Source organism: Apodemus sylvaticus, chromosome 1 (genome assembly GCF_947179515.1).
Source record: "Apodemus sylvaticus chromosome 1, mApoSyl1.1, whole genome shotgun sequence".
In the NCBI taxonomy this organism is placed as follows: domain Eukaryota; kingdom Metazoa; phylum Chordata; class Mammalia; order Rodentia; family Muridae; genus Apodemus; species Apodemus sylvaticus.
In genome coordinates, this window is record NC_067472.1 from 20,370,396 (window position 1) to 20,398,340 (window position 27,945).

At 47.1% G+C, this 27,945-nt stretch overlaps 1 protein-coding gene across 2 annotated transcripts in view; it reads left to right on the plus strand.

Moving 5' to 3' along the window:
* The window catches only part of Pik3ap1 (phosphoinositide-3-kinase adaptor protein 1), a 109,370-nt gene extending 87,048 nt beyond the window's left edge, over positions 1 to 22,322 (plus strand). For both annotated transcript variants that reach the window (XM_052186030.1, XM_052186039.1), the window contains 5 exons: positions 653 to 725; positions 7,293 to 7,448; positions 11,969 to 12,039; positions 13,097 to 13,233; positions 20,249 to 22,322. In XM_052186030.1, the coding sequence (XP_052041990.1) occupies positions 653 to 725; positions 7,293 to 7,448; positions 11,969 to 12,039; positions 13,097 to 13,233; positions 20,249 to 20,306 (495 nt within the window). In that variant the 3' untranslated portion in view covers positions 20,307 to 22,322. The remainder of the gene's footprint in view (positions 1 to 652; positions 726 to 7,292; positions 7,449 to 11,968; positions 12,040 to 13,096; positions 13,234 to 20,248) is intronic.
* The last annotated feature ends 5,623 nt before the right edge of the window (positions 22,323 to 27,945 follow it).

Below are 27,945 nucleotides of genomic sequence, written 5' to 3' on the forward strand. Positions count from 1 at the left end.
CAGGCACTGCTGCTGTGTACTGACTTAAGTTAGAAACTAATGTTAACCTCCATATATCCAGTCAACATTTATTGAATGACGACAGTGGACCAAATAATTGAATTATAGAAAGGTCCATGAACCTGGTCTTTGGAAAGTCCATGGTATCCTTGAAGAGGCAGGGTACATATCTGTACACATGCATATACTATATGCAAGGCAGTGTAGCTCAGGTGATTAGCATGGACAGGAGTAAGGCCTGGGCCCATCTGGGGAAGGCTTCAGGGTGGCAGCCTTGACCCAGGCCTGGGACAGATTTAAGGAAATTAAGAGTCCCTTGAGGTCAGAGGACTAAGGAGAGAGCATAGTCAGACCTGGGAATGAACTCAAGTCTGTGAGCATGTCAGGGTGGCATTGGTGATGAGGTATGGGTGGAGGAAGGCAGTAGGTTCTAAGGTTGAGAATGGGACTGAGCATTGGAAAGCAGACTCTACTGTTGAAAAAATGGCACATTTCAGGCCCATTTTCAGACTCGAGTTTCTCTGGGGGCCATCTTGAAAGATGTGACGGTAGCATTCTGGCGCCTATAGAGAGCATTAAATAAGAATGGAGTTCCAATGTCCAAAGGCTATCATTCTGCTGGATACTAAAACAACAATAAATTGTTTTCCAGGAAAATCTTAAAAGACTAAGAGACAGCATCACCCGAAGACAGAGAGAGAAACAGAAGTCAGGAAAGCACGCAGGTAGGTGGCTTCTCAGAGCGCTCCATCACTAGGGTTGGTTGTCACATCAGTAGGCGATGTCACGTCACTAGGGGATGTCATTGGTGCCATCCCCGACTCTCCCTTCTACTGTGTCCCAAGTGGACAGTCTGCTTGACCAGCCCTGTTTGCAGATCCAGGTCCTTCACTAGACGAGGAGATCCTTTGAGGTGACAGGGTTGTCCCTTCTCTAAATGCTGGAGTACTGGGAAAGGCCTGACCCCTCCCATGAGAGAATGAAGGGACAGAGCCCCTCCCACCCGAAGAGGATGACTCCATCTTGGCACTTAAGAGAATGTGGGCACCAACAGAGCAGAGAAAGCCCCACTCTCCTGAGAGCGGGCCATCTTTATCACAGGGACTCACTATGTGACCGTAGGGCCATGAGGGACTGTCATGTACACTATGAACATGATCTTCTGCCCCCTCTAAGCCTCCCATGACACCAGCCATGTGACACCACTTGTCCTGAGCAAGGACAAAGAGCCTTCGGCAGGTTGGGCCTCGGGGCTTGACTTCAGCAGGAGGAGTCCCTTCTGTAGAGAACTAAGCGGAATCCAGGCCTTCTTGCGTTCAGCTGTGGATGGGTGACTTCTCATGAGCTTGGACATTGCCATACTCAGGCCTCATACTCAGGCCTCATACTCAGGCCCTTCTTCACACCTGCATTCTTGTAACGGGGTTGCGGGTCAGTCCGGCAGCCCCCTTTCTGAGAAGACTCTGGGCCGCCGTAGGCTTCTGTATTCCACCTACGACAGGACACCTGGAGGGCCCGCTTGCTGTCCCAGGCGTGGCTCTTTCTGCCCTCACTGTTACCTCATCTCCTCAGTCCCAGGACTCTGAAGACAACCCGCAGACTAAGTGTGGCTCTTTCTCCTGTGCCACGGCTATAGCCAAACCACCGCCATCTCATAGTAGCTTCCGGACTCAGCTCTACCTTTGTGTACCCTCACCCTGCTGTAGTCCATCCTCCAACCTACAGCCAATGTCCTTTTATAAATAAAGTATAGTATGGTTAGGTGTAAGGGCAAATCACTTTAATCTCAGTTCTTATGAAGCAGAGAAAGACAATTATCTGTGAGTTTGAGGCCAGCTTGTTTACACAATATGAGCCTATCACAAAAATTTAATTAATAACAACAGCAATAATAATGATAATGATAACAACAACAACAACAATAATAATAAACACTAGGTGCAAGAAAAATGGCCCAGTGTTAAAAGTTTCTATTGCTCTTTTAGAAGACCTGAGTTTAGTTTTCAGCAGTTTTATTGGCTCATTCGTGCCACATTTAACTCCAACTCCAAGGGGTCCACTGCCCTCTTCTGGCCACTGTGGGGAACTGCACTCATGTGCACATTACCCTCCCACAAAGACACATAATTAAAATTAACAGTAGTGATGCAAAAAATAAATAAACATCGGAGTGTGCCCTGCTCTGCTCTAAGTACTCCAGGAGTTCTTGTCCCACTTAGAGAAAAAGCAGACCCTCTGCTGCATCCCCCAGGACCTCATGTTATGTGACCTCTGTACTCAACCTCAGCCTTGTATTGCTCCAACAAGCAAGCACAGGTCTCTCCCCAGGGCCTTTGCACTTGATGATCCCCTCCACCACTCAGCCTACTGGCTCCTTTTCTTCCACCAAAGAGGCTTCTCTGCCATTCTTTCAGATGCGCCTTACGCCTTGCTTCCCGCTCTCCGTAGCACGGACCAGGATTTCCTTAGTTTCCTGTTCTGTTCTTCTCATGGCCCAGCATCCTTCCTCCCTTACCCCTGTAAGTTCCAAGATGGCGGGAGCATGCACGTTTTGCACCCCGCTGACTGCCCAGTCTGTAGTACAGTCCTGATGGCGCCCAGGCAGTCTCTGTTGGAATGAGGGGTTCCCATCCGATGTCTGCTGACAGCCGTCACTCCACACAGTCACCAAGTGTCAGCATCCGGCTCGAGAAGAAGCCCAGGGTCCTCTGTGTGTGTGATCTGCTAGTTTCTGAGTTCGTGTGTGTGTGTGTGTGTGTGTGTGTGTGTGTGTTTCCCATAATGCCTAGCACAGTGGTTTTCCAAAAGACTTAGAGAATGTTAATGATTTTGAGTAGGTAAAGAGGGCTCAGGGAGCTCGTCCTAGCACTTCTTTTTTAAGTATCTAGATTCTAAAAGTATAATCCCCTCCCTGGGGCATGGGGTGGGGGCTCAGCGTGTCTGCCTACCGGGTAGAGAGGAGGAGAGAACTGACTCTGGGGAAAGCTAGGCTTGTGATCTGCAGTCATGTGGGCTCGGAAAGTAGGGCTCTAGGTGGGAAAGGACTGAAGCGCCTTTTAAGAGTAGAGCATATGCAAAGACAGAGTGCTGATGAAATGAACTGTGCCAAGCTTTTAAGCACAGGCCACATCTTGGCCGATAACCCCAGTGTGCAAAGGCCAGGAGGGCTAGGAGAGTCCAGCAGTAGACTCACACACATTGATCATAGGACCCCACAAAGTTCACTCAAGGCTAATTGGGCTCTGAATAAGACTTCCCTCCACCTGTAGCTATAGTCTAAATCAGAATGATCAATGTGTAAAGGTCTCCAGAGAAGCACGGCCAACTTCCCTCCCCTCTTCCCAGATCCTCTGACATGGGACTTTGCTTTGGAGAGGGGTAACTATTTTTACTATTTTTATGTCACTGACTATAATTAGTGCCATGCTATCTTAGTCAGGGTTTCTATTCCTGCACAAACATCATGACCAAGAAGCAAGTTGGGGAGGAAAGGGTTTATTCAGCTTACACTTTCCACATTGCTGTTCATCACAAAAGGAAGTCAGTACTGGAACTCAAGCAGGTCAGGAAGCAGGAGCTGATGCAGAAGCCATGGAGGGATGTTTCTTACTGGCTTGCTTCCCCTGGCTTGCTCAACCTGCTCTCTTATAGAACCCAAGAGCACCAGCCCAGGGATGGCACCACCCACAAGGGGCCCTCCCCCCTTGATCACTAATTGAGAAAATGCCCCACAGCTGGATCTCATGGAGGGACTTCCCCAACTGAAACTCCTTTCTCTGTTGATAACTCCAGCCTGTGTCAAGTTGACACACAAAACCAGCCAGTACTCATGCCTATGAAAAGATTAAACTATGTATATTTGGAAATGGCTAGTTTACATTACTGTAACAAATAAGTGAGATAATCAACTTCTAAATAAAAATGGCTTGGGGCAATGGAGATGACTCAGTGGATGAAAGACCTTGCTGCTAAGTCTGGTGACCCAGGTTTGATCCTCAGGCCCACATGACGGGAGGAGAGAACCAGCTCTCTCAGGTTGTCTTCTACTAAGGCACATACACCTGCTCCTCTCCCTTAGATAAAATGCACTTTTTTTTTTTTAAAGAAAAGAAACCCAGGTGAATTTTGTCTTACATTTTTGTAGCTTTGAGTCTTTGATTGGTTGCCCTGCTATGCTGTGGCCTGGGATGAGGCTGTGTACATCAGGGGCTGCACAGAGAGCACAGAGAAACAAAATTCCCTCACAGCTGGTGTGATGGTTTGTATATGCTCGGCACAGGGAGTAGCACTATTAGAAGGTGTGGCCCTATTGGAATAGGTGTGTCACTGTGGGTGTGGGCTTTAAGACCCTCATCCTAGCTGCCTGGAAGCCAGTATTCTGCTAGCAGTTTTCAGTTGAAGATGTGGAAGTCTCAGCTCCTCCTGTACCATGCCTGCCTGGATGCTGCCATGTCCTCCACCCCCCCTTGATGATAATGGACTGAACCTCTGAACCTGTAAGACAGTCTAACTAAATGCCCTTGTAAGAGTTGCCTTGGTCATGGCTTCTGTTCACAGCAGTGAAACCCTAACTAATACAGCTGAAAAGGAGACAGAAAGGGAGAAAGACAGAAAGGGGTCTCATTGTCTTTTTCTGGGCAACCTCCAATAATCTAAAGGTCTCTTCTTGGCCCCATTAAAGCTCCCACCACTTCCCAATAGCACCATTTTGTGTGGAGAGATTGCTTATGGCTAAGAGCACTTGCTGTTCTCACACAGGACCCAGAGGGTTCCCAGAACCTGCATGATAGCTTACAATTATTTGTAACTCTGGTTCTAGGAGAGTCGGTTCCCTATTCTGGCCAGGAACACTGGATATTGGGAAGTTGGACCCTGTCCTTTGGGGTGAGGCAGAAGGACTCAAGGGCATCATTTATAGTTGGGCAGATATGACTTATTAAACTGTGAACTTTAATTCTAAGTTTACATACCGGCTTGCAGTGCTCTGTCCTGTGGATCTGCACAATGCACTCCATGTGGGCCTCAGGACCCTTATACGTATATTTATGGGCCACTGGCAGAAAGAACTCTGTTGCACCCAGACCACTAGAAACCATCAGCACACATCTCATCAACCAATAAAAACCTTAGGACTGGTGAGTGGCACCTCCATCTGTGCGACATTGTCTAAGAAATGTAACTCATTCTAACCCCAGACTGACTCAAATTTGGAAACTCTAGTTACCATAGAAAATGACGCGCATTACCATTTTTCTTTTGTTTGCGTTGGAACACCCTTGAAAATGGATCCTCCAGTCGTAGTCTTCAGCCCCGGGAAGTGGCTTTGCTCTTTGTAGTGTGTGGAGTTGACGTACAGATCAGCTGTACAGATGTAGCTTGTTGATGCTGTGGGCCACAGGGAAGACAGCCAATATTTATGTTCTGGGTGTGTCCAGAGGCAGAGCCAGCCGAGGCCCAGGAGACCTGCGTTCTGCTCCTTGCCTTATTGGCTGAATCACTTCTATATCTAGGGCCATTCCTTGACCCAGCGTGCAGCTTAATTCCCTTGTAGGGCTATAGTCACCTGTGGAATAGAAATGTCCCAAAGCTCAAAGGGAAGTAATAACACAGATGAATATCCTCCAAGAAAGCTATCAATCCACACAGGACAAAACTGTTCCTGACATCATGCCTTCAGGCAAAGCGTGGAGGTGTTTTAGAAACATTTAGCCTGTCACCGAGTTTTTGAACCTTTCACCTCTGGTCCTTTTCTTCCTGTGTGTTTTATTTTTCTTCTTCTTCATAGAACTGATGGGAAATGATCCACCGTGAAATTAATTTATCAGATTGGAAACCTTAAAAGGGTCGTAAAATGACGCTTTAAAAAAGACAGATACAAACTGAGAAGGGTCCACGTGGGCTCTGAGACTTCCTGTTCGCCTGTGAGAGCATGCCTTAGCCATGTTCTGTGCCCGAGGCAGTGAGCACAGCATGGGCCTTTCCGGCCGTAACCAAAGAGCCTGGAACATGAATAGCACTCCCCATTCCACGAAGGACTGGGGAACTGGCTATCACTAGGCCGGGATCCTGCTAGAGCCGGCTTCTCTAGTGTGAGGAAGGGTAGGCCCGTGAGGACCAGTAATCCACGCTTGAGGTGTTCTTGCAGGAGGTTGTTCACTGTGTCTGGTCCACACAACCCTCATGCTGCGTTTCTGTAGGTTCTAGGTTATTCATCAGCTTTCCTGGTGGGTATCTCTGGCTTTGGCAAGAGAGGTTGCCTTTGAAATTACTATTGCACTTGCTCCCTGGAAGAACAGAAGTGGCGAAGAGAAGCGGTGTCTAAACCCAAGCATCCTCCTCTTTAACCCTTGCTCCTACAGTTTCCCTTATCTGCCTCACACCCACCGGGCAGGAAGCTGGTGGCACACCAGACAGCTCACTCTGTCAGCTAGAACAAGTTGTATATGCTCCCAGGACCCCTGGGGTCGAAATCTCAGGAGGACTAATGACAAATCTCTGGCCTTGAAGAGGTCAGGTTGACACTGAGCTGGGTAAGGACTCTGTGCCTTTACTATGAATCAGCCTCAGAAGTCACTGTCCTCCGCACAGAGGACTTTGGTCACAAATGCTCAGGGCCACTGATGTCAGGGTAGGTTACCCATCCCACACCCCCTCATCTGTCTTCCCTAATATATTCAGGGAGCAAGAGGCCCTTGACCCTAGGAGTGGGGAATAGCCTGGGCTCCAGCGCCAGGGTTCCTGCCTCAGTTTGGCACTTCCGGCTGTGCGACTTTATTCCTCTGAGCTTTCATTGCTTCTGGGAATGATAGGAATAGTGCGAGTTTCCAGGGTTTTATAAGGATCCAGAGTACTAAGAAAATGGGACTGTTAAGATGATCCTGGTGCGCAGGATGGTTTATTACCATCAGGGGTGCTCGTGACACCCCTCTTAAACGTCAGGGGTGTTCACGACACTTCCTTAGACGGGGCTAATTCAGAGAGGTTGGCTGCCGAGCTGCTAAGTGGTGGGTCTAGGAGCCCAAGCTTCGCCTAAGTGTATCTTCTTTCCACTCTGAGATGGAAGACCTACCTCTTCTGCCGGTTTCTCAAGTTCTGTCATCCTTGAGATGACAGAACTCTGCCGGACCATACTGGATTCTGTGGCTTTTCGCTGCTGAAGTGGGCCCAGACTCCAGGGGTCTCTCTCTCTCTCTCTCCTCTGTGCCCAGGCCCAGGAGACAGATGGACCATGAATATGAGAGACATTTGGCAATGACAGCCAGCCTGAATCTCCCCCTTTCTTCTGATTCCAGACCTGGAGATCACAGTTCCGATCCGACATTCACAGCACCTGCCTGGGAAAGTGGAATATGGTGTGTATGAGAGCGGCCCCAGGAAGAGCGTCTTCCCGGCCAGGACAGAGCTGAGACGTGGAGACTGGAAAACAGACAGCACATCCAGCACAGCAAGTATGCAGGGGGCCAGGGGTGATCTCTCTCCTGCAGCAAGCCAGGGTGCCCTCCCTCCTGTAGCAAGTCAGGGGTGATCTCCCTCCTGCAGCAAACCAGGGTGCCCTCCTTCCTGCAGCAAACCAGGGTGTCCTCCTTCCTGGACTCCAGCTGGCACCTGCTGGCCTTGCCGACACTCTCAGGAGCCCAAGCCCCCAACTGGGACCTGATTTGGTTTTGAGGAGTGTGGGGTATGTGTTGGTCTGGGGCATTTGCCCAGTTGTATGATAATTTATAAACAGGGGAACCTAATGATTGTCAGCAGAGGTGGAAAGGTACGGCCCAGCATTGCTTTATAATAATTCGTGTTTTTATTTTTATTTTTGTTGTTTTGCTTTTTTTTTTTGAGACAGGGTTTCTCTGTGTAGTCCTGGCTGTCCAAAAGTCACTTTGCAGACCTGGCTGGCCTCAGACTCGCAGAGATCCACCTGCTTCTGCCTCCCGAGTGCTGGGATTAAAGGCGTGTGCCACCACCACCTACCTTATAATAATTCTTCTTGTTGATAGGGCATTTACCGGAAGTGAATTGCCTTCACAGATTGTTTAAAGGCCACAACAGCTCTATAAGGAGGATTCGTGACCTCCTTTTGCTGAGGAGGAAGTGCTTACTTAGTCTTAGCACCGTGTCCCAGGCTGACTAATTGAACTGAGCTGGGCTGGGCTGGGATTTGAACTCACTCTAGAGCCAAGCCAGGACTCTTCACCCCCTGTTCCGGCTTCTTCTCCAGCTGTGCTAAGGTGAAGCCAAGGGCGCCTCATCAGAACTGTAGACAACAATAGACTCGAGTTTGAGAACTGCAATGTCTACGCAGGCAGCTCAGGATCTAATTAGGACGCAGCGGCTTCGCTTTTGGTGAAGAAGCGTGAATGGGAGTCTGATTGCCGCAGACGCTGCCTGACAGCAGGCTCCAGGGCCGCACTGGTTCCTGTGCCCAGGGCTGCATCTGCTGACAACGCTGGCCTCACTAGCAGCGGATGCTGAGTTTCTTGTTGGTCTTGTACTTCACGGTTCTCAGAACAACTGAAGAAGTGATGAAAGAGGCAGAGAGAAGTAGACACGCCTCAGGACTTGGGTCTCCTTAGAAGAGAGGCAGAGAGTCCACAGATGAATGCAGGTTAAAGGGTAGGCTCTCCAAGTCAGTAGATGTCTTTCAGTCTCAGCCTTCTTGAGAATTTCCTGTGTGTTCTGGATCTGTTTCTCAGAAAAACCTAGCTGCCTGTACCCTGCCACACACCAATCACACCCACGCAATACCCCCAAACACCACATATGAACACATGTGCAATTTTGCTCACCCAAGGACACAGGTCAGGACTCTTTACTGTATAGATGGTCATTTGTGACCCAGAGAGGGAAAGCATTTTGCTAAAGATTAAACAGCCAGAGACTAGCACAGGTGACAGCAGAACCCAGCTTGCTCTTTCGTTAGTACTCCTCACACTTTGACCATGGACAGACCCAAAGGCCATCGTGTGGATACATGGGCATGTAGACTGGACAAGAAGAAAGCCTTCTCACATGTAATGGGGACAGTAACGTGTGCCCGAAAACGGCCTCTGCCAAAGGCAATCCGAAGGTTTTGATATCAGGAGCAGAAGAGCGATCCATGCGGGATCACAGCCCGCAGGAGAGAAGAGGCATGAATGTCTGGGAGATGGGGACGTGCCGGGGCCTTCACTGGCAGGAGCCGCCACAGTTGCAAAAGTGCTGTGTGTGTGCGTGTGCGTGTGTTTGTGTGTGAGCCTGTGTGTGTGTGTGTGTGTGAGCCTGTGTGTGCGTGTGCTTGTGTGTGTGTGTGCGTGCCTGTGTGTGTGTGCGTGCTTGCGTGCACATGTGTGTGTGTGTGTGCACGTGTGCGTGTGTGCACGTGCACATGTGCGCATGTGTGTGCATGTGTGTGCGTGTATGCCTATGTGTGTGTGTGCATGCTCATGTGTGCATGTGTGTGCGCGCGTGTATGTGTGTGTGAGTGTGTGTGCGTGTGTTGCTGAAATTGCAGAGTTGTTTCTCTACGTATGCTTTACTTTGGGGCAGCCTACAGTGAGGACAGGGTGGACCAAATAAGTTCTTGCCCAGACATGGCTAGCTCGTGGGAGTAGGAAATGCTATTTAATGCAAGACCAAGTGCTTATACTCTTCATGTGGCTACAGATCAGAGTTGTTCTTGCTCCAGTTTCTGCTATGTAACAAACCATGACAAAACTTAATTGCTTGAAATATAACCATTTACATACACCTGATCCCATAACCTGGGTACAACTCAGAAGGGATGTCTCATGTCTCCTTCATGGCCAACGAGCAGGAGTCACTGCGTTCAGCTGGGGCCTCCAGGGTGGCCTGGTATCCTCCAAGGCCTCACTCTGTATGGCCTTTAACTCAACAGCACAAACTTTGTACATGGAAATGGAATCTAGAAGAAAGGGCAAGCCCGTTGTGCAAGAACCTGTCAAGTTTTGGCTTTGCCACACTTGCCGATGTTCTAGTGGCTAAAGCAGGTCTGAGTCTGGAGTGAGTGGGGGGAATCACGAAGGTGTAGACACTGATGGGGTAAAGTTCACTGTGGGGAAGGGGGTCACTAAAGTGTAATATACTGCCTTAAAATTACCAATGATAGGAATAGCTGTGTCCACCAGTCAGACAATTGCTCTTTGCCTGCCTCATGACAAGCATGTCGCTGTCTGACCCAGTTCATCCAAGACAGCAGAACTTGTATCTCCTAGTTAACAATTAGGGGTTAGAAAACAAGTCTGGAGTTTTCTGGCGAGTGAGCAGAGGTTCCGGAAGTCATACCAGATCTGACCGTGCTATTACCCAGGGAAGCTCCACTTTCCAAAAGAACCAGTTCTTTGGCAGGGAGGGAGGGTGGGGGAGGCCAGGCTCTGAGCCACCAGCTGCCCTTTACCCTGGTCACACCCTGTGAGCACCACTATCTTTATTACGACGCAGCTGTCATCTCTTGGGACCCGCAGAGAGAGACAGTTGCAGGTTAAACACGGTCCTAACTGAGTCATTAAGCGCCGGTGATTAGAGATGTGTTTAGAGAACAAGAGCCCGGCTGGGGAACGGCTGTTGGCCACGTGGATTATCTGGCCCAAGGCTTATATTGTAAATGGCCACTTTTCCCTCTTGCTTATTCATCTGCTGGAGTCAGAGATGAGAAGAACCTGTCTTTAGGGGCTCATGATGGGGGAAACAGAGACATAACATGAGTCAGATGTTGAGCCTTCTTCCCTGATGACAGCTATGTGGTACTGCCTCCCCCCAACCCTGACATAAGAGCAGAGTATGCAGGTCACTATCACTGGAGATTGCTTACCAACAGCAGCAGTCAAGGGAGCTGTGGGTCAGTCATGAGCCCAGAGGGAAGACATCAGGGGGCCAAGGATTAGAGCCAAACATTGTGGTTATAGATTTAGGAATGCCAAGGGAGTTGATGGGTGTGAATTTCCAGTCTTGGAGCCAGCACCTGTGATTAGTTGTACTTCCTGCTGAGGGGTTCACTGTGGAGCCTGTGAGGGACAGTAACAGATGACATGTTGAGGCTCAGGCTCAGGCACAGGTGTGGAAACTCGGGGCTCAGGGATTGTTTATAGTTGGGGCATCTAGAGAGTTTTTGATAGCATTTATTCCAAACATGGGGGACATGTTCTACCTAGAAAGATCCAGGTCAGCCATAGCTAGATAATGAGACTCAATCTCAAAACACAAACATCAATTTTACAATTCATTGTCTTAGTTCTACCTGTGTTTCACACAAGTTAGCAATTGAATAGCACACATTTCCAGAAAGCTCTGTGGGCTAATATGATTTTAATGATATTGGCAATAAATTCCTAACTAAAAAGGCCTTTCACACAGAATTCCTACTATGAACATGATTTATACTTTTGAATTTGTATTGTGTATTTCTGTTTTTGTGGTTCTGGGGATTGGACCATGCTAGGAAAGGCTTTACCACCAAGCCACATCCACAGCCCTGCCTATTGTTTGGCTTTGACGTGTAATTTCTTATTAGAAGGGTCATCTATGTCAAACATACACCCTGGACCTGCAATTCCCAATTAAGCAGCAAGACAACAGTTAAAAACAAAACAAAAAGCAAAAAGCAGCTTGCAGATTTAGGGCAACTGAAACCCTGAGTCCCTCTGCTTCCATGTCTGCCAAATCAAAGCTCTTAATATCAAATAGGATTTTCAAAGGGATTAAATGGCAATCATGCTTTCAAAAGCACTCCACGTGAGGTAAGCCCTGGGTAAATGGTAGCTGTTAAGCCCACAGTGGCCGTCCGAAAGCACACCATTTTGTACGAGGCTAACAGAAAAGCTGAACTCTGAGGGAACAGCTTAAGGTGGCTACACTTGGAAGACTCTCAGGTTTGTGTACTGTCTCTGTGGCTATAAATAAGTTAGGGCCGGAGTTCCGCCCCTCACTCTCTCCTGAGAGAACCCGCAGCCCAGCTGATGTTGTTTCTGCCCTTTAGGCAGCACGAGTAACCGATCGAGTACGCGGAGCCTCCTCAGTGTGAGCAGTGGAATGGAGGGCGACAATGAGGTGAGAGGCGGGACTTCTGCTCTGTCCATCAGGTCTCGGGGTCCTTTTATCACAAGGGAGAGGAATCCGGGGGAAGGAAGTAATACACAAAAGGTCACATGTTATGGGAAGCCATTTGTATGAACTAACATAGAATGGGCAAATCCAGAGAGACGGCTGGAGGGTGGAGGGAATGAAGAACTGTTAACGGGTCTGGGGTTTTCTTTGCAGGCAAGGAAAGTATTTTGCGATTAGATAGAGGCAGAGGTTGCGTAAAACTATGAATGTGCCGATGCCATTTTTCTTTGTGATGGTTGACCTTACGCTATCTGAACTTTGCCCCAGTATAAAAGAAGGAAGGGAGGGGGGAGAGGGGAGCATAGTCAGGGATAGGCAAATCCATTTAGATTACTCAAGCAGAAGTGGGTGCCTGCAGGAAGGTAGCTGGGGATTCCAGGGGCAGCATCATGCTGGGCCTAGATCAGGAGCCTGTGTCTTGCTATGATGGAGCTATGGGATTGTCCTGTGTTCCGGGCCGAGGGTGTATAGTCTCTGATTTCAGCCCTCTCTGTGCCCTGGTCTTCCCTGAATGTCTGCATAGGGAGTGACATGCTCTCCAGTCCGGAGTCTTCTGAGCTGAGAGGTTCAGCTGATCTAGGGTGTGGCCCCATTCCAAGTTGGGCCGTCTGTGTCAGTGTCTGTCCAGACCTGGTGACCAGTGGCTGCTTTGAGCCCAAGGGATCATGTGAATCACCAAGAACTCTGAAGACTCAGGAGAACAGGCCGTAGGGAGTGCACGCTTGCAAAATTTCAGGCAGTACTGGTGTTAGCAGACAACAGGCCATACTCGGAGAAGCCAGGACTTTGAGTTCTGGAAATTTGTGATAATCTTGGCAAAGTTATGCTCCTTGGCAACACCAGAAGGATATGGAAAACTGCCATTGGCACCAGGTTGACCCTTGGTTTGGGATATCAGCCAAAGTCTAATGATGGTGGAGGCTATGCCACAGTGTTCGGCTGTGTATGTCAATGTGCTTTGTACAACGGTCACCTTCGTTTCTCATCTTGCACACTATAGGACAATGAAGTCCCTGAAATTACCCGAAGTCGTGGCCCGGGTCCTACCCAGGTGGACGGAGCTCCAGTTATGACCGGAACACCAGTTGGGACGCTGGAGAGGCCCCCTAGGGTGCCTCCTCGTGCTGCTTCACAGAGGTAACATGGAGTCCGCGTGATGTCTTCACACTCTCTTAGTTGTAAGGGAAAGGAGGATTTAGGAATATCTAAAGCAACCAGTCAGCAAGGACACAGCCAAAGGAAACACCCATAGTTGGTGTACTTCAGCGCGGTCTCTTCAGTAGAAAGGGAGACTTTATTTTGTCACAATACCAATACATCATGACTTTTTGTTTGCTTGGTTTTGCCCTTGATTTTAAAACAATATTTATTTATGTATTTTTAAATCACCTGTAGCTATGTGCATCTGCACGTGGGTCCGTGCATGCGAGTCTACATGTCTGCAGAAGCCAGAGGCTTTGGATGCCCCGGAGCTGGAGTTACAGACAGTTGTGAACCACTTGGTGTGGGGGATGGGCACCAAACACAGATCCGCTGGAAGAGCAGCGGATGTTCTTACCTGCTGAACCATCTCTCCAGCCCCCAGCTCTTGACATTTTTATTTTTTTAGGTTCTCAGTATATCGTTCAGGCTGGCTTCTAACTCGCAATCCTCCTGCCTGAGCCTCTTGAAAGTTAGAATTCCAGGCACGAACCACCAGGCCCAGCTTAGCTGCTCACACTTTAAATAACATGTAAGAGCAGAAGTAAAGGACCTTCACATGACTGCCAGCATTTGAAATCATTTTTAGATATCTGTTTCGATTTTTCCATTATTCTGTATGCACGTCGTGTCTGTGTATATGCAGCACCACATGTGTGCAGGAGCCTGTAGATGCCGGAGGACGACATTGTTCCCCGGAACTGGACTTACAGGCAGTGTGAGGCACTCAGTGTGAGTGTTCAGGACCAAATTTGAGTCCCCTGGCAAAATAGCAAGTGCTCTTAATCAGCTCCTAAAACAAATTTTAACTTTTTTTTCTTTAAAAATTTTATTTATTTATTTATTTATTTTATTTATTATATGTAAGTACACTGTAGCAGTCTTCTGACACCCCAGAAGAGGGCATCAGATCCCATATGGTTGTGAGCCACCATATGGTTGCGGGATTTGAACTCAGGACCTTCGGAAGAGCAGTCAGTGCTCTTAACTTCTGAGCCATCTCTCCAGCCCCAAATTTTAACTTTTAGTTTGTATGTGTGTATGTATGTACATATTTGTGTGAAGGTCTTTTTCACTGAACCTAGAGCTTAGCCATTGGCTGTGCTGGCTGGTCCGCAAGCTCCCAGGATCCTTCCGTTTGCCTCTGCTGCTGGGATTATAGACCCGTGCTGCCTGCCATGCCCTGAATTTTATATGGGTGCTTGGGATCCAGACTTGGGTCCTAATGCTGTCACTGTAAGCACTTTAACAAACGAACCATCTCCCCAGTTCCCTTAATAATTTGTAAGAGTTAATGCTCATAGTGTTGAATTCCCTGAGCTGTATGGTGGGTTCTGGGCTTCTTGGGAACAGGAGATAAAATTAGAAGTGAAGGCGAAAAGACATCCTGGTCTGGGGGTGACAGGGCTCTGGAGTCTTCCTGGGGTTAAGTGTCTCATGGGGTTAAGCGTCCTGCTATCATTCATGAGCCTGGATGAGTTATTTAACATTTTCGTGCCTCAGTATTCTTGTTTATAAAATGGAGTTACTATTTGAACTTCCTCATGGAGTGAGGAATGACTGTGGAGATGGAGAATATTGAGGATATAGTTGTACAGAAGAGGAGCATACACCTGGGGTTTTGAAGATGAGCCCAGACTAGTGGGACTCCCTTGCTGGGTCCTTACTTCCATCTGTGTTCAGTGGGTGTAGGGGCCTCTGGAGTAAAAGAAAGAGTGGCTCAGGCCGGCTCATGGGGCTGGGCCTCTCCATTTTGGCCTTTGCTATTTACTGCTTTCCGGCAGACATTCCTATACTGACACCTGCTGCCCGGACATCTGACAGCCCCAAGCTGCACAGCTATCGCAGGCCTGTTTTCCTGGTGCAGCCTTGGAGATGCACACGAGGATATTCTCACTCCCTGATAACCCAAGCCTGTGCCCCGAGTTTGTATGACGTGTCTTGAAAGTTACTGTGTATTCGGTGGGGGTGGGGCTTTGCAGGGGCGATGATGGTAATACATGCAGTTATTTAATGACTGCTTACTATAGGTCGGTGTTCATGTCAGACACGCTCAGTGCATGACTTAATTAGTGCTCTCCAAAGCCTACTTATGATTATCACCTCTTGCAGGTGTAGAGGCTGAGGCTGAGGCTAGAAATGGGTGGAGAGAAACTCTGATTGACAGATTTGGTCTTCCCGTCATTATGTTGCCTGCAGCCAAGGAAGTCTAGGTATCAGAAAGGAGGAGATCCAAGATCCCAGACTTTATTTCTGAAGGTTGAGGAGTCTGGAGTCACCTGTCTTAGTTGTACCAAGACAGGAGGTGGCAATCTTGAAAACGTAGCTGTAGGCTCATGTAGAATTTTGTTATTGCTCTCGATGTCACTGTCGTTGTTGTCAATGGAAAACAAAAGGAGAGGAATCAGGAAAACAACTGCCAGAAATTAAAAGATTAAAAACCGGGACACACTTAACTGTGTGAAGGTCTTTTTCACTGAACCTAGAGCTTAGCCGGGCAGCAAGCACCAGGATCCCTCTGTTTGCCCCTGCTGCTGGGATTACAGACCCGTGTTGCCTGCCATGCCCTGGATTGTATATGGCTTTAATTGTGTGAGAAGAGACGGGAGACAGATTGTCTGGGAAGTTGGGAAGCAGGTTGTGATAAGGGTAGGGAGAACAAAGAACTAAAGCACGTTGCTAAAAAAAAAAAATTGGTATTTGCGGAGTCCTGTAATTAACAGAACTCGAGGCTCATGTGCGTTTTGGTCTGCAACGGATCTGCAAGTATGAGCTTGCATTGTAAGGGTGTGTGCAGGTTTCGGGATAAAAGGAAGCAGTCTTTGAGCAGAGAATAAGGTGGGCTCCTCTCTGACCGGTCGTCTTGAGGCTGATCTGCTGGTAGACACAAGGGAGGCTGGCTACATGTCCCCAGCTCCCTCCTCTCTGGGAACCTATAATCCCACGTTCTCCTCAACTTTCTGCTCTTTCTGGTGCAACCTCAGTCCCACATGACCCAAGCTTTGGCCGTTCCTCTCCTTGTACCACATGCTGTCCTCAGGGCCACAACTGCAGCCAGCAGATAACCTGGTGCCTCTGTCTCCATCTCTACCATCTACTTCCTGCTGTTGGCTGGAGACCTGAACTCACACGCCCCATGGTATCTCAGATACAGCGTATGAAAACCTCCAGCTTACCAAGATGGCTCCCTTCCACTCTCTATGCCAAGCTGCTTCCTCATGAGTTCCCAAACCTGCGGCCAAGATACCCTCCCCTCACAGCACCTACATCCAGTCCGGTGTCTCTCCAGGCATCATCCATTCGCCCTTTCAGCAACCATCTTCCCACCTGCTAGTGTCTGGTTCATCCTTGAGGCACGCCCCTCCATATACCTCCCTGTCCCCCACCCCCACCCCCGTGGGTTCCTCCTCCACACCATAGTCAAGGCCACTTTCTAGAACAGAAGCAGCTGATGATGTTATTTTCTGTAAGAACCTCAGAATTGGATCCTGTGTATTTTAGTGTGCCTTGGCCCCGTCCAGCCACAAGTCACATCGTTCTCCTGTGCTCATGTCCGTTCCGTGACTTAGACAGTTTCAGAAATGTATTGTTTCTCCGGGACAATCTCTCCCATCCCCTGGAGGGTTCTCCTTCTACTCCCTTCCATTTTGTGTACAGCCTTTAGACTTAGTCTAAGCATCCCTCCTCCAGGACACTGTTCCTGATAGAGCCACACTGAGTGTGACACTTTGTTTCAGGCGTTCTAGTCTGTTACAGATCCCCTATTAAAAACACTGTTTCCATTCCTCTCTTCAAGTGGATTTTGAAGGCTGAGAGAACAGAAATTGTGTGTGTGTCCTTGTAAGGATATCCTCAGGGGTCTCTGTTTTATTTCTGTTCCTTTTTAGTTTTACACAAGTATTTCTTCAGTCTGGTGCTTGCAGCATAGGCTAGGGTGACTGGTCAGCTCACCACATGTGGGTCCTCTGTCTCTCCTTCCCCAGTGCTTTGATTGCAAGGACCACATCATGATGTGCCCAGGTTTTTACATGGGATTCAACTCAGATCCTCGTACTTGCACGATAAGTGCTAAATCAAATAGTCTCTCTCCTAAACCTAGAAAATACTTTTGAATCATTTTTTTTATTCTTCCCAATGTCTGGTATAGTAACATACACAAATTGGGAAGTTAATAAATATGTATTATGAAAATAGAGTGGTTGTGCTTGCCATCTGGCCGTCAAGCCAGATGTGGTATCTGTAAGTCCCAGCACTCTGGAGGCTGAGGCAGGAGGATTTCCAAGATTTTGAGGCCAGTCAGATCTATACCATAAGAGGCTGTTTCTAAACAAACCAGTTTGTGCCTAGGGAACTGGGATGTTATATTAGATGGTGCGTACATGAGGGCATACCAGCTAGAACCTCACTTTCAAAGAACACTGTCGATATCAGAGTTGCTGGGTTCTTGAACCAAATTTGTCACCAGTGAAAACTCACTGGATTAAGAGTGGCCAGTGTGCAGGTATCTTCAGCTTCTCAGCATCTGAGAATGCACTCTGTGTAGATCACTCCCAGTTTGGACCTAATATCTTTTAGCTTCCCTGTTGTCATAAACCCATTTCCCTGAGATGGGGCTTCTGATCTTTTGCTGGAGCTGGCCATCAGAGTGGAATTAAATTGATGTCCTAGCAGGTGTGTCAACATGGCAGCAAGTGGAGAGAGAGGACCAGGGGGCACAGGGACTGTCTCATAGAGGAAGGCAGACTGTAAGGTTCATGAGGAAATGTCTCAGACTAGACTGTTCATCCTCAGAGGGAGACTTCTACCTTAGCTTTCTGAGTGCCTACTCTGGACCAGGTATAGTGCAACTAATGGATTTCCATGTCATCTCTAAGCACCCACATACCTTGATTGAGCAGATGAGAACACATGGTCATTGAAGTTGAGTTTACATACACACACACACACACAGAGAGAGAGAGAGAGAGAGAGAGAGAGAGTTGTGTATGTAAACATCTGTGTTCTTAGATGTGCCTTAAGGTCTGAGCTTCGACTGTCACACAGCATGGTCTCCTGTTTTGCACTTTCCATGTCCCATGCACGGGCACACAGTATCTCGATGGCCAGATCCTGGCTCCTGTTACCTGCCGCTTGCCACACACAGGAGTGTGAATTGTGGACAAATGTTTGCAGAAAGGAAGGAACAGTCTAAGCTTGCTTAGGAGGTGTAGCCTGACCCGTAGTTCATAGGGCAGGAGACTGGAAGAGAGGTGGAAGGACACTGTTCCTTTGTATTCACTGGGAAAAGCCCAGCAATTCGGTGGCCAACACACAAAGCCCGCCCCTCCTGTGGACATCTACGGTTGTTCTTTGCTATGTCTGACTCCCTCTCTTGTTCCCAGGATACAGCTTCTTCTTTCCCAACTCTTGTCTTTTCCTTGACCTGTTCAAAAGCACCGAGTGGGAGGCATTTAGCAAATATTTACTTACAGATTAATTCAATCCTGGTCTATGCAGCTCCAGGGTTACACAGTTCAATTATGGCAACCAACAAAGCTCTCTTTCTGAATGTTATTGATTTGCTTCCTGGAGACTAAATATTGGTTTTACAGCACACACGTGGAAATGCTATCTGTAATCATTGGGCCGATCTGTAAATAGACCCACCCTGGTCTACCTGGAGTGTCACTTAGGACTTTACAAAAATCTACTCAGAAGAACCTGACAAGGGACGTTTAGGTGGGCAGCACACAGTTGGGATGACGGTGATCCACAGGGAAGTGGGAAGCAGGCACTGGAGTTCTCTGTCCCTCTTTCTACCATCTCACCATCACAGTGACTCTATGCAAGCTGCCTATTGGGATTGCTGGCTTTTACCATCTAGGCCCCATTGTTATTTAGATGCCACAGGGTCAACAGAACAGGAGACAGCTGCTGTTGAGAAGATAGTGTGCTGGATTCATGTGTGCGGCCCCTTCTCCAGAGCAGGGGGAAGGGGCCCCACACAGCAAGGGTTCATACTGGGACGCGTGCATGTGGGTCAGGAGGCAGAGGGGACAAAGGTCAGAAATGGGCATGAGCTTTTTACTGTGGTTTCCATGAGAAACAGTGGTAAGGCAGGGGCAAACAGACCTAGGATCACTGGTTTGGATGACTGCAGTAGGTGCTGAGGCAGCGGGACTGTCTGTTTGTCTGCCACCTGACCCTGGGGTGAGAAGGGTAAGTTAATAATGGTCACAAGGAGGCCACTGGGGCTTTAGCTAACTATGAGAAATGCAGTCTCTTTACGGCCAAGACCTTTGTCAACGGTGACAAAGCAACAGAAAATGAAAAGCATAGTTAATTCAAGGACTTTGTGACTGGGATACTGTAGAAAGGTCTTATACCAAGCTTATGAGGAACAGAGGTTGTCATAGTTTGGGTTTTGCTGCTGTGAGCAGACACCATGACCAAGGCAGCTCTTATAAAGACATTTAATTGGGGATGGCTTACACGTTCATAGATTCAGTCCATTATCATCAAGGCAGGAAACATGGCTGTGTCCAGGTAGGCATGGCGCTGGAGGAGGTGAAAGTTCTATATCTTTATTCAGTGGAAGCCAGGAGCAGACTGGCTCCCATGTGGCTAGGAGGAGAGTCTCATTGCACACCCCCACTGTACCATACTTCCTCCAACAAGGCCATGTCTCCTAATAGTGCCATTCCCTGGGGCAAGCATATTCAAACCATCACAGGGGTGGAGCCCGAGAACTGGCATTTGTCATTACATCCCCCGGTGGACCCTCATATTCAGGGACCAGAAGCCCTGGCATCTATGTCATGAGACATTTCTTGTATCTTGACTCCTTGACAAAGGACAGTGTCTTTTACACATCACTTCAAATTAGCCACAGGTTGTGGGTACCCAAGAACTCTGATTTGGTTAGTTGTTTTTTTTTTAATTTATTTATAGAGTTGCTTGATTTTTGTTGCAGGCCTCTAACCCGGGAGTTCTTCCATCCTCCTCCGCCAGTTCCACCCAGAGGTCGCTGATTCCTCCTCCTAGATCCAGCCTACTTCAGGACTTTTAAGACTAGCAATTCTCAGCCTGTTGATGAAGTCTTCATACTAAGTTTCCTGCATGCCTATGGACCTTGAGAGCCACTGTCACTGGTGATGGGGTAGCCCTGCTGGTTTGGGTGATCCTTGAAGACATTATTAAGGCATGATGAAACCTGAGATGAAGGCGACTTTGTTCAACGTCACCAAATGTATTGGTTCACATTCTTGTTTGCTGAAAGGATGAAGATGCTTACCTCTCGTCTCCTATAGCAGGACCCTACCAGGACTGGTGGGCATGTGCTTAACAAGTGAGCATTCTGTAGTAAACGGCCATCAGCCCGCACACACCTGCTAGTGCAGCCTGATTTCTGGAAGTGATTATAGCCCTTCCAGCACAGGTATGAAGGGACCTAACTTTGACGCAGTTCTTCCACATTTCTATGTTTGTCCTGGGGCTGGTCACATACAACAAACTGAAGAGCATCTTAGAAAGGGGTTAAGCCAGACTCCTGATCCACAGTGGCATTTGGGGGTCCCCCAGAAGTGTGGAACAGGTGGTTCTGTCATCACCCTCTTTCTCTTGAGTGTGTACACGTGTGGTATGCATGGGCAGGTATGTGTCTGTATGTGTGTCTGTGGGCATATGTATGCACCTCTGTGTGGGGACTGGAAGCAATGTTGGAAGTCTCTGCCGCTCTCCCTCTGTTCACTGAGGCAGAGCCAGTCTCTCGGCTGCACACTGGCTTGCTCCAGGGGTCTCCCAGCTCCACTCTCCCGGTGCTGAAATGACAGGCAGGTTGCCACGGGCCCTCGACATCTGTGGTGCACTGGGGATCTGAACATTGGTCCTCATGCTTGGACAGCAAGCACTTTATCTACTGATCCATCTCCCCAGCCCCTGTCAGCACACTTTGTGTCTCTAAGAAGTCCAATCCTTCCATGTCTCTCCATCTTTTAAGAAATCAGCAAATGTAGAAATATAACCATACCTCACTGCCTGCCTTCCAAACATTTCCATTTTCCGTATCACCCAGACATGGGACTATCAGCTTCCACCTTCAGTTTGGTCTTTTGTACCTCAGTATGCTGTCCAACTGGCTGTGTTACAGGAAACCTCTGAAAATGATCAGAACCAGAATATAATATGGCTTTTATATGTCTTAGTTCTGGCCATAAAGAAGGAGAGGGACCCTTGATTTTTTTTTATTCAGGCCCCTGAGGACACTGAAGTGGTAGAAGAAAGAAACTAAAATATTTTCTCCCAGTAACAATACTGCTGTTACTTCATACTGTTATAATCAAGCCTGAAAAATCTTATAGAGATTACAGAACTGTAGCCAAGTTATGAATTTTGAGTTTCTGTTATATAAATCTATCTTCAAGCCATAGATCCTTAATTTTACCTATGTATACAGTAAAGTTATCAGGAGAGCTCCTTTTAAAATACAAGAAATATGGCTGTTCCTCATGAAACCATTGTCCAATCCGATATAGATATATATTATTATTGATCTGTTCAAGTGTGTGCTTACTGGGTCCTTTCCTCATAATTAAAGGTTCTCCTTCAGTCTCATTCCACTGTCCAACATTTTCTGAGTTTAACTTCTGAGGGACTCTTGAGTTGTTGTGTAAAACACACTGTTGATCCTGTCCACCATGGGAGAGTATTTTCACAAAGTATCTCACTGAGAATCTGGGACATGGTAGCCATTCTGCCAGCATCCCCCAACCTTCCTTCCTGTCACTGGTTTGGCAGAAGTAAGCGAATAACACATAGAACAAAGATGACCTGAGTGTGGTTGTCCTGTTCTTTATTACCCCCATCTCGAGCATTTTGATAAAAGATTTGTATCTCATTATATTAAGCCCCCCTTGGATACCAAACTTAGGCTCCTGTACATATTCTGGTGAACAAGTTTGATAACAGCATGGCTGTTTGTGCAATGTTTGGATATATATTATTGCATCTTCTTATTGTATTAAAATAAATAGAAAACAAAATCTAAAGTGCTTTTTGAGTAGCCTGGTTCTGACGAACATGATGCTCTTGGGAGGGAGTCTTGGGAGGACTAATCAGAGTCGGGAGTGGGCAGCCTTAAGTCCTGAGGAGATATTCCCTGAACCACCAAGTTGTTGGAGATCTGTTCGAGTGCCCAAATGCTAAAGGTCCTTGTCCCCAATTGGTTTTTGATCAATCAATAAAGATGCCAACAGCCAGTGACTGGGCTTGGGGCGGGACACTTAGAGTTGCTCAGCCTAGGATGAGAGAGGAACTGGAGAGATTCACCATGACTCCAGGAAGAAGACTGGAACACAGTAGCAGGAGATGAAGTCAAGCAGACGTGTGAGATGTCACTGAGGTGGCCAGTGGCCACTTCCCTGATTGGACATGGGGTAGCAGGGAAAGGTCTAGGAGTGCTCAGCCTTTGAGGTAGCCAGGTTATTTAAAAATAAGCTAATGTGTGTGTCTTTCATTTGAGGATCCTAACATAGTTTCTTGCAGGGAGGGAGGGGGGAGAGGGGGTGCACACATGTGATCCTCTGGCAGCCAAAGTGGGGTAGCCATAACTCCCACTACAGCAAGCTGGTTAGTTGTGTGAGGAGGAGGAGGAGCAGCAGCAGGAGGAAGAGGAGGAAGAGGAGGAAGAGGAGGAGGAATGTGTTATCAAAGTTTGTTCTTAATTGTTAGAATGAATTCTAATTACATAGAAAGAGAACCACACCCGAAACACACATTTATTCATCCTTTACATACACAACACATTTACCCACACATCTAGGAATGTGTTATATAAAATAAAACGTGGATTTTTTTTAATACAATGAGGACCAGAAAGTAAAATAAGCAGGTAGGTGAAGATGGTCTCCTTATCTTCTCTGGCACATTGACAATTAGTTTTCCAATTCCTTGCCCCAGAGTTTACCAGGGAGCTCAACAGAAAGAAAAGGAATAGTCACATTCCCGGCACCCTCCATTAATGCAGTCAGACAGAACATTTCTTTCATCCTATGTTCACTTCCAGGCACAGACCACCAACTATATAAGTAACAAGGCACAAAGACTGAGAGACTAAATACGAATGAGAAGTTGGTGTTTCAAGCAAATAACTTAAATCAGCGTATTTAACAGGTTCTGACGACTCTTCATGCTTTGCCGTAGCCACACAGTGACTATGCGTCTAGACCATGCTAAGGACTGATCTGACAAATCAGCAGATAGTTACCCTCCCCATCCATTGTTACTAACACCAAACAAAAGGAAGGTGTAGCCTTGCCAGTCCAGGAACAACAGCCTTGTGGCTGGGGTTCTAGATTTCTACCCCACATGCCCCAAGGAAGCTAGTGGTAGCCTGTGCAACTCCTTCGGGGGACCAGTGTGGGAGCTCCACCCGCTTGGTGGAGAAAATATTAGTAATAGATCTGTTTCTGAGAAAGACAAGTGATTAAATCTAAACTGGAGTAATCAGACTATAAAATATTTGCTTTGGGTACATATGTAGATTGTCTTTTTGTTTCCAAGCAAGTTATTAAGAATATAAAATAGTTTTCACTCATTCCTGCTGGCCAGACACGAGGCTTCCCAGGGCAGCAAGAGGGTGAGTGGGAGAGTAAAAGACAGGTTTAGAATTCTCAGACACAACTTGGAATTCTCAGAGAGAAAGAAAGGTTCCCAGGCTAGCCTGCCAAAGCTCATTTCATGCACAGAGTGGAAGACAGTTTTATTTTTCTGTACCAGAAGAGTCAACGTGGTGTTAGGACGAGAACCTTTGTTTGGCATGCAGGAAGCTCTGCTTTTATTTCAGTCAGCTGCCCGCAGCATGAGCTCACACCAAGACGACATGGCTGTGAGCTTCATCACCTCAGAAACACACAGCCGTGCACTTGGTAGTTCTCCAGGCGGCTCCAGGTCTGAAAGGCCAAGGCAGGGAACCCTGTCTGAAGGAGCACTGGAGTCATCACCACCTACGCAGCTAGGGTCTTTGTGTGGGGGTGGGACGGGTGAGGAGAAGGAGAGAATAAGGAGATGGCCTCGAACCCAAGACCTTACTTTCCCCATGTGCTGTACAATTGTGCGACCTCCAGCCCCAGAGCTTTATTATGTAGTAGCTGCTGTTCCTTGCCTTTAATCATCATAAGAGGTTAATTAATTAAAAGGAAAAAAATAACTGGGGAAGGCAGAGTGTGGTGTTGAGTCTCTACAATCCAAGCAGAGGCAGAAAGATTATGAGTTTGAGGCCAGCCTGGGCTACATAGTGATCTCAAGATTAGCCTGAATTACACTGAGACTCTACCTTGAAGAACTCAAACCGAACAAAATCAGACAACAAAAGACAAATGAAACTGAGTCAGACACAATGAAATGTGAACCACACAATGAAATTAATGCCTTGATGATGCTGAAGTCCCCAAACTAAAGGTTTTCTTCATTTGTGTGTTGTGGGAAGTGGAGGGGGTGGGCAGAGATCTGCCCCACAGCACAATTGTGGAGGCCAGAGGGCAATTTGTAGGAGGGGGCTCCTTCCTGCCATGTAGTTCCCAGAAACCAAACTCAGGTTATGAGGATGAAGGTACCTTGGCCCTCTAAGTCATCTTGCCTGCCCATATAACCGAATTTTGACTGATAGCTTCCTAAAGAAAGAACTCAAAGCAATAATAAAATTCTAGACCAGTCCAGCTAGAACAGGAAAAGTAGTGTTGGAAAGAGGTAGGTACTCTCCCCTCGTCTTCCTGAAGTGACTGCCAAGACAAATATAAAGAAGAGGAAGTCACAGAAGTTCAAGAAGCCAGAGGCAATGTGCCTGTAGCTCCCAGAATTTCCAGGCCAGTCTAGGCTATATTATAAGACCTTGTATCAGGAATACAAAAACAAGTAACAGACACCCCAGTTATCAAAGATGGTCATGTAGATCAGTGATAGAGCAGTTGCCTAGCATGCCCAAGTCTGGGTTCAACTCCAACACCACCAAAGATAAATACACACACACACACACACACACACACACACGTATATGATTGACTATAAATATATATGCTCATATATAATATATATATATAGATGTATATATATATATACACACACACACACACACACACACACACACACACACACACACATATATATATTGCATGAGTAGGTGTTTTGAGGCAGTCTCACTATGTGGCCACAGCTAGCCTGGAACTCATCGTGAGTTCATAGCGGCAGCTCATCTCTCATCTCTGGATGTCGGTAGACAAGCCTGGGCCAACAAATTGCCTTGAAAAGATGTCTTTCTAAGAAAAGTGCATCTGAGAATGAAAACCAGAAGATACGTTGTCGTTTGTACCCTAAGACTTGGATGATCACATTTATCCAGAAGGAATAAAAGTCAGAATCTGTGGTTTTTCTTAATTGTTTTATGGGTCCTCAGTTCTTTAAACATAATTGGGTCCTAGTAAAACTGTTACAGAAAGAGGCTGTACCGTCACCGAGAGGTGGATTTTCATCCCTTGCACTTCTGCCCTCCCCATGTTAGGGAATGAAGTTAACCTGGAAGAAAGAAACCAATAAAATATTTATAAGACATTCATGATTCTTACTCCCTGCTTTGGTGAAACATCCTTCTTCTTCTTCTTCTTCTTCTTCTTCTTCTTCTTCTTCTTCTTCTTCTTCTTCTTCTTCTTCTTCTTCTTCTTTATCATCATCATCATCATTATTATAATTAACAGAGCTTTGCGTATGCTAGATCTTGATTGTGAGTTTGAAGCCAGCCTGGGCTACTTAGTGATCTCAAGATTAGCCTGAGTTACATTGAGCTAGGTAATTGCTCTACCATGTCCTAGCCCCAGTCCTAATTTTGGTGGTGCTCCCTGAGCTTTGGGTTCAGCCCGGAGATAATCAAATTTCAAGGAACTTGAAGCCATGCTTGGTTTTCTCTAATCAGTCCTTCTCTCGCCCCCAATCCTTTCTACGCCAGTCCTTACCACAGCTCTATTAACTGATGCCATACCAGAGAAAATGCTCAGTAGAGTTGTTGAATTGATGACCTCACATGTCCTTCCCTCTGCAAAATGTTCCCAAATTCTCCACTGAGATGGGGTGTCTCCTTCTCTTACTCCCTCCTGCCATGCAGTTCCCAGAGACCAAACTCAGGTTATGAGGATGAAGATACTTGGCCCTCATCTTGCCTGCCCAACTTGAGGGACACTTAAATATTCAGTCACACTGTGCATTTTTTGTTTTGTTTTAATATGTCCTGCCTATTCATTAATGTAAGGGTTCCTAATTTTATTTTATTCTTTAATTTTAGTTCTTTGCTTATTCACGTTAAATCTTGCTCACTGCCCCTATCCTTGTCACTCTCTTCCACAATCCTTCCCTCCTCTCCCCATCCCCTTCACCTGTGAGCAGGTGCACACCCTTCCCCTCATCTCCCTACCCTGGCACTGCAAGTCTCTGCAAGGCTAGAGGCTTCCTTTCCCACTGATGCCAGACAAGGCAGCCCAGCTAGAAGACCATATCCCATGTACAGGCAACAGCTTTTGGGATAAGGGTTCCTAATTTTACCCTCACCAACCGAATACTTTTTTTTCCGGTGTCCTTTCCACCTCTGAGGATTTGCCAGCCTAGTGCTCCTTGCAAAACCTAGCAACAGTGTGTACCTCAAATCTGTGGAGACTGGTGATGATAGATAGTTAAGAAGCTACTCAATGTGGTTCTCATGCTGCTTGCTTTTCTACCATCCTTCATCACTTCATTCAAAGGCAGTGATCATTCATTCACAGAGCGTTTGCTGAGCCTCCACTATGAGCCAGTCACCATGCTAGGTGCTCTGGAGGATGTACAAAGATGAATTGGATTCCCTCCTCTGATTTTTGTAGCAGTTACCAATATAGGATCCACATGCAATCATCATGTACTGCCTTGAGATGTCCCTTATGTGGCTGGAACTTTCCTTTTCCTTTGTTAATATCCTTATCCAGCAGAGAGTTGTTGAGTGCCTATGTGACAAGCATCAACCTGGTAGCAGAGACAAATAAGCAAATGATAGTTTCTGCCCTCAAGGTAGGTCAGACTGCAATACAGAAGAGGAACTGGCATTAGGTCACAAGTAGGATGTCACATGCCAGAGGCTATGGGAATCCCAAAGAAGGGATGCTCAATTGCCCAAGGAGGTGATGCAAGTTCTCACTGAAGATGGGTGATTCAGGTGGCCTTGGAAGGACAGAATTAAAGAGAGAAGTTGGGGGGGCTGGAGAGGTGGCTCAGGTGCTCTTCCAGAGGTCCTGAGTTCAATTCCCAGCAACCACATGGTGGCTCACAACCATCTTTAACGGGATCCGATGCCCTTTTGCAGTGTGTCTGAAAACAGCTACAGTATACTTGCATAAACTAAATAAATCAATCTTTTTTTTTAAAAAAGAGAGAAGTTGAAGCAGGGCATTGTATATGAAGAGAATACCACGAGCAAAGGCTTAGTGTTGGCTTAGCTATGTGGCAGAATGCAAAGATGGCCGTGGGGATCCATTCCTAGCACTGCACAGGTTGCAGAGGTGCAAGGAACATGATGTATATTTGGCACGTAAGAATGAAGGCAGAACACAGGTAAATGTTCTAGCCTGTTTTCCGCTGCTGTGTTAAACACCATGAACA